This window comes from Acanthaster planci, linkage group LG04 (genome assembly GCF_054643075.1).
Source record: "Acanthaster planci isolate LZ-2023a linkage group LG04, COTS_SCS, whole genome shotgun sequence".
Lineage (NCBI taxonomy): Eukaryota > Metazoa > Echinodermata > Asteroidea > Valvatida > Acanthasteridae > Acanthaster > Acanthaster planci.
The window spans coordinates 22,127,739-22,141,021 of record NC_141780.1 but is presented as its reverse complement, the minus strand read 5'-3'; the positions used below and the strand labels follow the sequence as shown (position 1 = coordinate 22,141,021).

At 42.3% G+C, this 13,283-nt stretch overlaps 1 protein-coding gene across 1 annotated transcript; it reads left to right on the top strand.

The window, feature by feature from the left end:
• Nucleotides 1-1,606: 1,606 nt before the first annotated feature.
• On the top strand, nucleotides 1,607-12,745 carry LOC110983974 (RNA-binding protein 15-like). The gene is made up of 2 exons (XM_022243730.2): nucleotides 1,607-7,429; nucleotides 8,234-12,745. The coding sequence occupies exon 1, from the start codon at nucleotides 2,017-2,019 to the stop codon at nucleotides 4,384-4,386; it is 2,370 nt and encodes a 789-aa protein (XP_022099422.2). The 5' UTR covers nucleotides 1,607-2,016; the 3' UTR covers nucleotides 4,387-7,429; nucleotides 8,234-12,745.
• Nucleotides 12,746-13,283: the final 538 nt, after the last annotated feature.

Genomic DNA, 13,283 nt, shown 5'->3' with positions numbered 1-13,283 from the left:
AGACTAGGAGCTGGAGTACGAAGCAGTCATTATGCATCTCTAGACAAAAGTAGTTCTCATGTTTATTTTTATTCATGATTATTGCATTTAGACTCCTTTTGATTTCCACCAATCTACACACATTTATAAATATAATTCACCTAAAAATCGGGAAATCATTTGTTTTGTGGAAAATTTGTGAAATTGTTTTCTAAGTTACTGCGGAAGAATACAACTTCTATAAATAAAAGAGCGCAGTGCTAAAAGCTATTCGCAGAGCTGCCCGGTGAATAAAGGACGTACACGTACATGTTCCTTGTTTCGGTCTCAAGCCGCATCATATCTCGAGCCACCGTCTATTTATAACCAACTTGCACCAACATTCCGCTCATAAGGGAACTTACTAGTAGTAGTACACGAGTCAACAGAAGTCTGATCGCAAACCTCATCATTACAATCGGAACATCATTCCGATGGATATCTAGTCACGGTGGAGTAGCCTGCGTGCGTCCACTATACCATGGCGTATTTGGCGTAAGCTAGGAGGGGTTTCTGTTATTCTTCTATGGCGTATAGACACCGTTCCCCTAAAACTTTCCCCCTTAGTCACGTCAACGATTATCAAAGTTGAAAAAAATCGGACTGACTTGCGATGAGCAGCTTTAGTACTTGCCATAGACCCTACCTGCTAGACTTTTTCTGCCAAAGGGAGAGCCAGACACCTCGGAGGGGTGTGTGGTTAAGCTTGAGAACGGGAAGGACTGGGGTAAGGTGATTTCCGAGCTCCCCATGAATTAAAATATATGCATTGCGCCGCTACCTCACTGGTATGTTACGTCCTAACCGTACCCAACTACAACAAAGCGATTCTGTGTAATATGCTAACCCCATTTTCACAAAGCACAGAACTCATCCATGCTCATGATCTGATCTATTTTTTTTTTTACAATATTCCTAGCCAACGGACGAAATGGTACGTCAGTCTTCAAGCTTATTCTCAAAACGGAAGTTTTTTATGTAGTAATACGTGGACATGTTTGGTATTACACTAACTTGAATTTTTAGGTTTTAACTTTGAATTTAAAAAGAAAAGGTTTTGTGGGGCATTCATATCTACTTGTTACTCGTCTCGACTGAGTTTTATTTGTCTAAGGGAAAGGTACACAAGCATTGCTTCACCATTTTCCTCCGTGTTGGCATAATCATTTATTTCTTCTTTGGTTAAGCTTAAACACTGTGCTATTATTGATATTATCTGACTTACCTATGAATTACACTCAGTGCCATAAAGTATTTTTAAATGTGTGTTTTTTAAAATTTATTCTTAATGTCTTCATGTTCAGTGTTTTTACATGTACATGTATATACAGTATACTTATTTTATTAATTTGTTAATTTCCCACATCTTGATGTGGGGAGACAGGTCTGTGACCACAGTGATTCCGTATTACTTTTGTCTCCCCTATGCCCATCTTGCTTGTGATGTATATTGAATTTTTGGCATGAATAAATAATAACAATAATAATAATTAAAATCTACATGTAATCCTATTATAGATGATGTCACGGTGACACAAATGTTGTTGATTGATGATCGTGTAAATAGCTATTTTGCGGTTATAGATTTTTCCAAAAGCCTATCTGGGAAAGTGAAGGGTATGCCTGTGTGTTACTCACTGTACTTAAAAAAGTCTTATTAGTCTCTCTGAAACTGCATCTGGAGTCCAATTTGAAAATGAAAGCCAGGGGAATACAGTGTGTCAACTTACAATGTAACTGCTTGCGTTTTCGGCGCTTTGTTAACGGCACAGCTGTATGAATAGCCAGCGCAAAAGAGCCGCGGTTGCACCTTTTTTAAGATTTAGACATGTACCCAGGCCTCTACCAGCACAAATCTATATACAGTCTAAACTTGTTGAATAGGCAGCAGTCTCTTTACTTTAGTAACAATATGGCGACAAGTGGGGTTTCACGATTTTCCTGAGCTGCTGGCAACAGTAGGTGAATTAAACGCACTTAATTCAACTATCCGAACAAATGAGGCACCAATCAAGTAAAGACACGCCGAAGTGGACAAGGGGAAGCCCAGAGGTGAGGCACTCCATCTCAAGAGACAGAATGAGCCCTGGAAACGACCGTTATGAAGGTAGGGGAGGTAACAAAGCGGGCCGGTCGCGCAGTCTGGAAAAGGAAGAGCGCCGGAGAGATAGAGACGGCGGGAAGCGTTCGAGCCGCAGCGATCATGAGCGTGACGGTGGCAGAGAACCTTACCCCGGCGACCATCGCTACAGTGGCCAATTTGACAAGCATGACAAGGAGCCAAGATACTCAAGCTTGCGTGTCAGCAATTTCCCTTCCCATGTGTCAGATATGGCAATCAAGGATGCCCTGTTTCATGAATTCAAAAAGTTTGGGGAGGTGAATGTGCGGGTGGCATACAGTGGGGACGAGAGGTTCGCTTTTGTTAATTATCGTAACTCGGAGCAGGCACGTGATGCCAAACAGGCCAAAGGAGATCGCTTAACACTTTTTGCCAAGCCATTGCGAATTGATAGTGTTTTCAGACGAAGGAGTATTTCTCCAGACCAAGGCTACCCTGGAAGACAGAGCCAGGAGCCCATGGGTGGGCGGCGCCAGCAAAACAGAAATATGGGGCGGGATGGTCCCGGAGGCAGGGATAGAGATAATCAGTATGACAACCGAAGACCTTATGGTGATACCTACCAGTCACGTGAACGTGAACGTCATGACCGTGAACGAGATTTGTTGCTTCTGCCTGAAGATGATCCCAAAGCAACGCGCACTGTTTTTGTTGGAAATTTAGAAGAAGGAATTCAGGACGGTGATCTGAGGCATGCTTTTGAGCGGTATGGCATTGTGGAAGATGTAGATATCAAATACCCACCCCGTGGCCAGGGAAATCCTTTTGCATTTGTTAGGTTTTTGAATCTTGACATGGCCCATAAGGCCATGGTGTCAATGTCTGGTCAGTACATTGGTAGGAACCAGGCCAAAACAGGTTATGGCAAGCTGTCACCAACAACGCGTTTATGGGTAGGGGGTCTTGGGCCCTGGGTCTCCTTGGGAGTTTTGGAACATGAATTTGATCGCTTTGGAGCCATTCGCAAGATTGATTACTTCAAGGGGGACGACTATGCCTACATCCAGTATGAAACCTTGGAAGCAGCACAGGCTGCAGCATCAAATATGAGAGGGTTTCCTCTGGGTGGCCCAAATCGTCGTCTCCGTGTTGATTTTGCAGATCCAGATACTGGGAGTAGCAGGCCTTATGCAGTGCATTCATCCCCTCGGAGACAACTCAGAGATGATGGTAGTGGTTACAACAATCGTTACAACCAGGGCCGTGATTACCGCCGGGATTATTCTCCGACCCCGCAGTATCGTGAGAGTGGGCGTAGTGACCAGTGGCAAGGATCAGATGGGGCAGGCTACCGTGGTGATGTTAACCGCCGTGCTGCCAACTGGCAAGATGACAACCGTGGTGATCCTGATTGGAGCCGCAGAAACTCGGACGGCGGAGCCAAGCAGTTTAATTCTCGTGGGCAAGACAACCGACGTAAGCGTCAGGCATCTCCAGGTGTTGATTTCATCAGAGACCGTCCGTCTGACAGAGGAAGACCTTTCAAGAAGCGTCGGTCTCCAGATAGTGGCAGTACTGGAGTGGATCGTAGGTTTGATGGAAGCTTTGACTCGCCAGAGAGGGCAGCAATGGGCAACACTGACACCTCCGAGTACCACAGCAGAAAACGTTACAGTGATGATAACGAAAGACGTGATGGTGATGGCTATCGCAATGATAGGAGGACGTCAGACAGAGGATACAGTTCAAAGCAGGAGAGTAGGAAATCGGAAAAGTACGACAGCCTCATTGATCTTGTGAAGTACTTCCCACAGAGTTGGCAGAGCCACATTGTCCTGAAAAATAGTGCCTTTGCGACTGCCATGTACTTCATTGGCGGTGATTTGTCTGTTGCTGAGAACCTGCTGCCAGTGGGTGGAGCCAGCGAGGAATCACCGTTGCGGATCACCCAGCGTCTTCGCCTGGACCAGCCTAAGCTGGACGAGGTCGGCAAGAGGATTACAGATGCTGGCTCTGCCGGCCACTGCTTGCTGCTGTCCCTTCCGGGGTCTTCTCAGGAGGGTATCCCCGCTGGCACCCAGCTGCGTGCCCTGCGCAACCTGGTCTCCTACCTGCAGCAGAAGCAGGCGGCTGGCATCATCAGCTTACCGGTGTCGCCGGGATCAGTGAAAGATTACGGTGTTCTCCATGCTTTCCCTCCTTGCGAGTTCTCCCAGAAACAGCTTTTGCGGTATGTGCCCGGTCTGAGTGCAGACGCACTTAATGAGGATCATCTTGTGGTGGTTATCCTACGCGGAGCTGCATAGTCATTATGCCGACCCCCTCCACCCAAGACTGAATTAAATGAGAATGTTGTTGACAGCTTGTTTGCCTGTTTAAGAAAGTGTCTGCTTTAGTTTACTAGCTTGTTTCGTGTGGTTTTAAACAAATATTTTTCACATTTAAAACTTCTTTGCATCGTGTATAGGCCTGTTTGTGCAGAAAAGTTAAATTTTAGCTTTGTTTAAATGCTTTTCAAATTCATGCTCTTGAAATTATTAACTGGCTATACTCTGAATGCTTTTAACATTAGGAATCGAGTCCTTTGTAATCATATGCACAAAATCAACACAAATATATTAAAATAGCTCAACTTTTTGCTTTAGATTTAAAATGACCTCCATCAAGTGAAAAAAAAAGCGAGCTACAAAGATTCAATTCTCAGTTTATTTCTCCAACATGTACATGATTTCATAAAGTTTGGATAATTTTGACTCTGTGATGCAACATGCATAAAGCAAATCAGTAATGTAAATGTAGTTAGTATTTTCTGTATGATTGCACATGTAGATTTTAGAATGCAGTTGCTCGGAACAAATCTGAATATTTGTCAAGCACAAACTGTCACCTGGGTACTGAAATTTGATCAGTGCATTTTTTTTGGCATTGGTTTGAGTACTTAGAGACAGTAAGTTTTAAGTTTAAGTTTTAAGGATTTTTGCTGCAAATTCTCCAACGTTACTACTGGGTACTGTGCAACAAACATGTGGAGCAGTGTTGGAGAGAAGATGCTTTTCTCTACTGTCTTAGTAGAGTTAAATCGGTATTTTCTTCCCCAAACTGAGCTTATATCAGCTTTCATAGTATGCATGCACCAACCGACTGTCCTGAATTCCTGATTCTGTGTAGACTCTCATCAATTGTTGGAAAACATGATTGTGTGGATATCTGTTGATGCAATGGAGTTCCAGTGTAATCTGCATATTGTGGATATTGTTAAAATATCTGTACTTCAACCGACGGGAAAGAATTGCAGTTGTGTGGATATCTGTTGATGCAATGGAGTTCCAGTGTAATCTGCATATTGTGGATATTGTTAAAATATCTGTACTTCAACCGACGGGAAAGAATTGCAGTTGTGTGGATATCTGTTGATGCAATGGAGTTCCAGTGTAATCTGCATATTGTGGATATTGTTAAAATATCTGTACTTCAACCGACGGGAAAGAATTGCAGTTGTGTGGATATCTGTTGATGCAATGGAGTTCCAGTGTAATCTGCATATTGTGGATATTGTTAAAATATCTGTACTTCAACCGACGGGAAAGAATTGCAGTTGTGTGGATATCTGTTGATGCAATGGAGTTCCAGTGTAATCTGCATATTGTGGATATTGTTAATGTTAAAATACATGTACTTCAATCGACGGAAAAGAATTACAGTTATGGAATATTTTACCGGCATACTGATTTGGAAATCCTACCTCACTGGTGTTGTGGAAACCAGCGTCATGCACGTCATTCAGTTGGAGCCCTCCTTGAGCAACTTGCTTTCAAAAAAATTGGCATCGGTGAAAAACTTATGGTTTGGGGGGGGAGTGCCTTGGAAAGTTTTTGAATATGATTGTTTGCCACCACTTCGTCCAGACTCTTCAGATATGTTCAGAAATCCCTCTCCTGACTTATCAACACTTTTTGCATCTTTACCATGGATCTCCTTGGAATGTGGAAATTATTTGATTTGATGACACCCAAGTGTTTCAAGAACCTTAATGTTTCTGATGGAATGCTGGAAAGCCTGACCCATTGCGCCCCCCCCCAAAAGTTTTGCCAGTGGATCCCCAAATTTTAGCCTGAGTCTACAAGCTTCGGTTGTAGTTTAGCTTTTGCTCCTCCAAGCCTGCTTGCTATCAAGTTATGCAACCTCTCGTTACGCGCTAGAAAGCCACCACCGCACAAGCCACACCCCAGGTTTCTAAACACAATATTGATCCTGTGGTAATTGCAATCATGTCTATATCACGGGCCATTAAGATACTGCTTACAGCCTGATAAAAACCAGGGCGCAATACAACAGAGGCTCGTCATTTACTTTCATAATTTACATCTACTAAGCATCTTCCTGTTGTGTGCAAGTGGAGTACGCTTGAAGATGGATTGTACGAGCTTTTATAGATAGCTGCGATACAGTACCCACATCAGGGACTAGAACTGTCACATTCATTACTGGCTGCCATGCCTAGTGAATGAACAACCATGCCAGACTGTAATTATTGCTGTTGCCAGGGTAACCTGGATGCTGAATAACCTGGGAATCCATTAGAGCCAGGAATGACACCGTTGAATGGCAGAGAGCCTTCAAAATTGCTGATGTGTGGTGTAAATCTGCATGTCATTAGGAAGTTACAGGTACTGTGCTGATTGGCAGTTCTGCAAGCATTGCTCAAAAGAACCTCAGAGGAAAAAAGTGCCCACAGTGCCATGTTTTACAGTATCGCATAATTACACCAACAGTATTTTTGTTTGAAGGAGAAAAAGTAGGTTTGACACATGGGATTTCGTTTGGAACACTTGCTGCTTCTATTGGTGAGGCACCCCCAATCTGTGACCTTGCCCATTGATTGAACTTTGCAAAGGAGCTGTTGATTTCTACACCATCCTCATCATCCACCTTTCCAGACTACATGCATGTACATGTACCTGCTCAGCCGACCCCCGTCAAGATCACTACCTCCCCTTCTGCAACTCGAGACCGACTTCGCCCCGCCTACATGAAAGGAGACTACACCGTTACATCCAGTGAGCCTTTCATCACTGGAGAAATTTGCCTCTCATTTCTTGCCGAGTGTTAATGTAGTCATCACTTCCGACTCGGGAGTTGCTTTTCCGGCCATGAGTGGCCCTTTATAGAACTTTTCGTGCAGAGACATTCATTTGGAATCTTGATCAGCATCGGCAGCATATTAAGACAAGCACTTCATTGATGCATGATTGGTTGCTGTGGCAACCAGGCAATAGGTTTGGGGTAGGGGGAGCCTCCCCTCCCCCATGCCACTCCAGTGGAAACCCCATGGAGTAGTGAAATCAACAGGTAAGACCATTGGGGCATTTTCAGCCTATTTTGTGTCGCCATTAGTTGCCGCCGTAGTCAGGAGAGATTTTTGCCGTCATAATATTTGTTGTGTGTGTGATTTCTGAAATGTGCAAAAACATACTGAATATGATGTGCTCAACGGTGGAATGGGCATTAGTTGGATAACGACAACGGGATCTTGGAGTGCTGAATCATTCGACTAAAATTGTGGTTTGAATGTACCATTTTGTATCACAGTATTTGCATTCGTCAGCATGTTGTGCCTTCGGTCTGCGTGACTTGTCAGTACAGCTGTATATTTTTTATTGCTTTACATTTTTATACCTATGAGAGAATTCTAAGCTGTGTACATATACATGCAGTTGACAGAGAAAACTTCAAGATTTTTATTCTAGTTACTGAAATAAGCCACCGATGCAATGACATCAGAGATGCCTTTGAAATTATACCGTGACAGTGCAACGTACAGGTCTCTTCAATGTATTCATCACATGTATTCAATTAAATTAGTGTCGACCAAAGATTTAATGTGCAATATAAGTGTATTCTCTCCAAGTGGATGTGAGTGACCAGGAGATTTCCTGTGCTGAAATAGTAAATGTAGTTGTCAGTGATTTCCATGTACAGTATGGTACTGGTACTTCAAATATGCACTGCAAGTTTTGGAGAACCCCCCCACCACGATCCTGTGTATGTGGTTACTGATGTGGAATGCGCCGTTAGTGTAGCCAAGAAATTCAATGCAAATCCCACAGGGCCTGATGTATATGTGCCATGTTGTGTTTCACTCTGATCTCATAGGAGTCGTCCTCCATTGCTGGTCACTGTTTGCCATCTTCATGTCACCTGGATCACTGTGCGGAATGTGCTGTGTAACCCCTTGCCCTATGGAAATCGGTTTTGTTGCTGAATGCTGGAAATGTTCGACAGGACTTCTTGATGCAAGCAGCGTGCTCTGTGCAGCTTGTTCTGAGCTCCCACGTGATTACCTGCAGTTTCTCATGGAGAACAGTGCCAGGGAGAAAAATCCTGGTGGTTTCCTTGTTTTTTTTTTGGAAAATGGAGAAGGAGAAAACGCTGCGAGTGTTCAACAAGGAAGGAAGCTCATTACAGTTTTATCTGTGCGGATGTTCCAGTTTCGACATCGCCACATATTCACCAGAGTTCATTTCACCCATGAATACATGCGCAGACGACCAACAAAACTGCCTGCGATGGACTGATAACATCAAGAAATTTTAGCCGATCCACATCGAAGAGGAAATGGGAGAGAAATATGTGTAGTGTAGATAGCATTCCAGTTGGTTAAAGAGTTGTAAATCATTTCACCCAGTACTCAGAAACTCATATGCTATACATGTGCATGTGCATTGTCTGTAGCCCAGTTAAATAATGTGATATTTGAAGCAGTTTATGCAAATTCCTTAGTGTGTCAGTAAGAGATTTTATAGCTTGATGCTCTGTGGTGCACTGCACACATGTACATGTGTGCATGTTTACTCATGGAAAGCACCATTCACAAAAGCCAAAAAACCATGTTCTCATTGTGTGTGCTGACAAGCACGCATGGTTAATGCGTTGTGACAAAGTCAGTGGTCTTACAGGTGTGGCAATACGCACACGGTTTGAAGCTACTTCTAAAATGGATTGAAATCAATGGACATTGGAATTGTGTCTACTGCATTATTCGTCCCAGTGCATGTGATTCTGTTTTAGTGTGTTGTGAAAGGACACTTTCATTGCATTGGGGGTCAAAAGTCAAAGAAGGGTCATTACAATGGTGGTTAACTTGTACCTGTCACTATGCATGGTATCAAATATTTAAAACTGACTTGCTGACATGGTCATGCACATGTACATGTATGGTACAAAGTACATGTATTTGGATTCAGTAATGAAATATTGCATATATTGTTTGTTGCATATTTGAACAGTAATACTTGTACAATGGGCCCATCAAAATGATGACTTATTCTCGCTCAAGTTCCAGAAAACGAGGAACTTGGAGAGTCTGAAATACATTACTGTGGTAAGATCTGACCTACATGTACATGTACTTTACACTTGACAATTGTACATGTAAATGCTATTGACAGGTGTTTGCGTTTACATGGTGAAATACTGTTTAGAAACAACAGTGTCTGAAGGGTTCCCGCATACGGGTACATGCTGTATATTATTGAAACCGTCTCCTAGTCCTACAAAAGGTCACTGCTAAAGGTTACCAGAATTTCATGCATTCAGAGTTCCATGTAGTCAAATACAAAACGAGCCCACTGAATGGCCACACTTGTATGCAGTTCACAATCATCTCGACTGTTGTTAATGCAGTGTACAACTACTGTACCGTATACTGTACATAACAATGATTCCTACGTACTGGTACCAAGGTTGAAAGGGGTACACATATACACCAAATCAGAAAAATTCTGTGCAAGGCAAGTTCTACCTGTAGACATTTTTGCAGTGCTGGGAAATACAAAGGCATTACACTGTACATGTACAATACTCGTATGTATTTTGATTTTTCGGTTCATGCATACTTGAAGTCCTGACCCAGTCTGTACGGGATGGAAGCACTGTGTCCTTTTCAGCCTTTGTACATTACATAATTACCTGTGCACTGCATCACAACCAGTGTTGAATCGCTGCTGGTGACCTGCATTTTCATTCACATACTCACACATGTGCATCTGGATAAGGACACCGATAGGGTAAAACTGTGCACATGTACTGGGTACCCCTTGTACTGTATGGCGGATATGAGTAGTTTACCCTGGTACATATAGTTACTGGTTTATATTCATGAACCAAGCAACAAGGAGGTAGATTTGGAATTGGCATCAGTAGTTCAAAGAAGTGGTTCCCTGTAAATCTCCTGTACTTTGGTTCAGCATTGACCTTCTCAGGTGGCATTCATGATTTTAACATACTGGACATGTGTCTCTATATTCATGTGTGCATGTGGTCAGCTTCCCAGCATTCATATAAGGTACACATACAGTACACGTTAATGCAGAATTGAAAAAGTCTGTGATTGGAATTAACGAGGTGTTTCTGTGTCTCTAGACGTACTTTTTTTTTACCTGCTATTGAATTTTGTTGTGTATGCATGGATTGTGTCTGACGAATAGGGAAATGGTGCATCGTGTACTGTGTACATAGAGCAGTGATCAACTGTTGTGATGTGGAATAGCAATGGTGGCGCCCTTGGGTGTCAAGCTTCAGGACGGGTGAAATCAAATGCAAGGCCCACATCACAGCAGTCAGTAATCGTTTGGTTACATCGTGACATCTTTTTTGAACTTGAAAATTAGCATATGTTTGCAAATCATTTTTTTTTTACCAACATGTTTATTTTCATTATCATTGTTGCAATTAATGGCGCCCCTTTACGTCATGTTGTAGTTGCTGCCCTAGCATGGCAGATGTTTCAGTATGTCAGATACTGAACTGTCCTCAGACACGTTCAGATGCTATTCTGATGGTGGTTATAAATCGGTACCTACATGTATAGAAATTGATTTCACACAGAATATTCACTGTTTGACCTTGACCAGGTTTCTAAAGGACCTCATTCAGACATCTGCTTGGCTACAGAAAGCCATGCAGTGACAGCCATGCTATTTCCTGTTGCATACATTTCCGACTTGTCAAAGTATAATAATGCTCATGGTTGTCATTGTTCAATCTGACAAACGGGAAAGTCAGTATATGGCGAAGCTGCTTAGCTTGCTGTGACTACCTGTACATGTGGGTTGATTGTGAACCTAGGCTTTAAGAGGCAATAGACTGATCAGGTCAGTCCTGTCCCCATGTGCTCTGACTAATCACAGTCGTGATTTATGGCCGACATGCATGCATCTATCATGTGTGTGGAGGGGTACAGTCCATTAATTCAAGCTCCATTGAAAACAGTGTAAAATCAGCACTGTTCAGGGCCCAATAACATGCACGCCAACATCCCTGAGACTTCTGAAACACAAATGAAATTCTTGTCTGGTCACAAATCTTTTAATTTCTTTTCAATTTTTTGTGGGTTAACCAATTACATTTTTAATTATTCCCACAAAGCAAAATTGCCCCGGAAAAGTGATTTTTCCGAAGTCTGATTGCAGCCGTTTTTCAAGTGGCAACTCTTAACTTTCTTGGGCACTTAGGACCATTTTTCAACCGTAGTTTTTAGCCATTCTGCTCTCATACGAAAGCCCAAAAACCCTGGGGAGTTGATTCTGGCAAGGATTTACACAATCTCACCATTTTGGGGGCCAAACAATCTCCTTGTTCAAAAGATACCGTGGGGGCACTTTTAATGCTAATGAGCTGGCCAGAAATTCTCACTTGAATTAGTGGTCTGCACCCTGGGACACATACATGTATAATAACGGGGCATTAGAGAAGGGCTTGGTGAACGTGGCTTACTGGAATGGTCTATTGTACAGTGTTTGCTTGACCTTCAACCTTTGCCCTCTGACATACTCAAGTTTTTATTAATTTTATGTGTCAGTGTCAGAGAGGAAAGGTTTTAGGGATACCTGTGCCGATGTTGGTGCATGTGGATGCAATGTGGGTCACCAGTGCATTGCTGTGATGTAATTTCGGTTTAGGTTGCTTAGAGGCCGTCAATTTTTCTGAACAAGCTTTTGTGGTGGAAATTTGCACATGCTTACTGTCATCGCAGCTTAACCTGTTCATATATCTGGTTAGTACAATAAACAAGTGTGCAGCTTTCAAGTAAGCCCTGCACAGGTTTGTCATGAAGGCAAAATATTTTTTGGTCAGATGGTGCTGTTGCTCATTGGACAAGCAAATTGAGCAAGTTATTGGTCATCCCCAGTTGTCTCTCGGCCTCATATTTGAGAATTCCAGTGCTGTGTTATTAATGTGTCATGGGGAAAGATATTTTAAGCGAACAAATTGAATTTTGGAGGTTGCATTAATAGAAATTCGTCAGGCAGTTTTGCCAATTTAAGGTTTATCAGGCTACTGCTAAATGTGTTGCATGAAATGCTGGGATTATGCACAATATTTTTGATGCAAGGCATTTGTATGGTGTTCATAGTGATCAATATTCTAGTTCCAGCTTTTACATGTAGAACATAAAACCAGTGCCCCACAAGGCAACGGCAGTTACTCAACCCCAAATATTGCACTTTACAGCACACAGGTATTTGTAATTGTGTTCAGTACGTGTTTATGGTAACATTGTGAGTTATCCACTGTGATATGGACTAAAAATAAACCTTGTCTTTAATAAAGTTTACATGTACCAGTAGTAAAACAATCAAGCAGACCAGAAAATGTGAAGAAAGACTTTTGCCTTAGTCTTGGCGTTGCTTATTGGATGGTATGTGAATGTACATGTGTATGTCCCCCCCCCCCATCTGGCATTGTGACAGGTTCTACGTATTTCACCATTTGCCTGTAAAAAGTGCCAGATTTCAAAGAATCTCCCGAGCAAGTCCATTTTTGTGCAATTTCCCTGAAATTTCATCCACGTGAAATACATGTACTTCCTAGGGTCTTTGAAAGAGGTACATGTATAGTATTCTGCTAATGTAACTTTCCAAACTTTCTCAAGTGTTGAGAAAAGTACATTAAAAACAAATCCTTCCACCATCAGCTTTGCTGAGTAACCCTTTTTTTTCTCAATTCCATCAAATGAAATTTGAAATGTCTTCTTTGTGTTCCGTTGTGCATGTGACACAGCCTTAACCTACATGTACATGTAGAGCAAATGAAAAGCTTACACCTTACCCAACTACTCACCCAATTTGCGTTCAGTAATGGCAGAAAATAGCATTGAAAAGCTGTACATGCATAACACAAAATACAGGTGCATGTATTCCAC

Coding starts and splice junctions, on each gene's coding strand:
- LOC110983974 (XM_022243730.2), top strand. CDS start 2,017: ATGAGGCACCAATCAAGTAAAGACACGCCGAAGTGGACAAGGGGAAGC.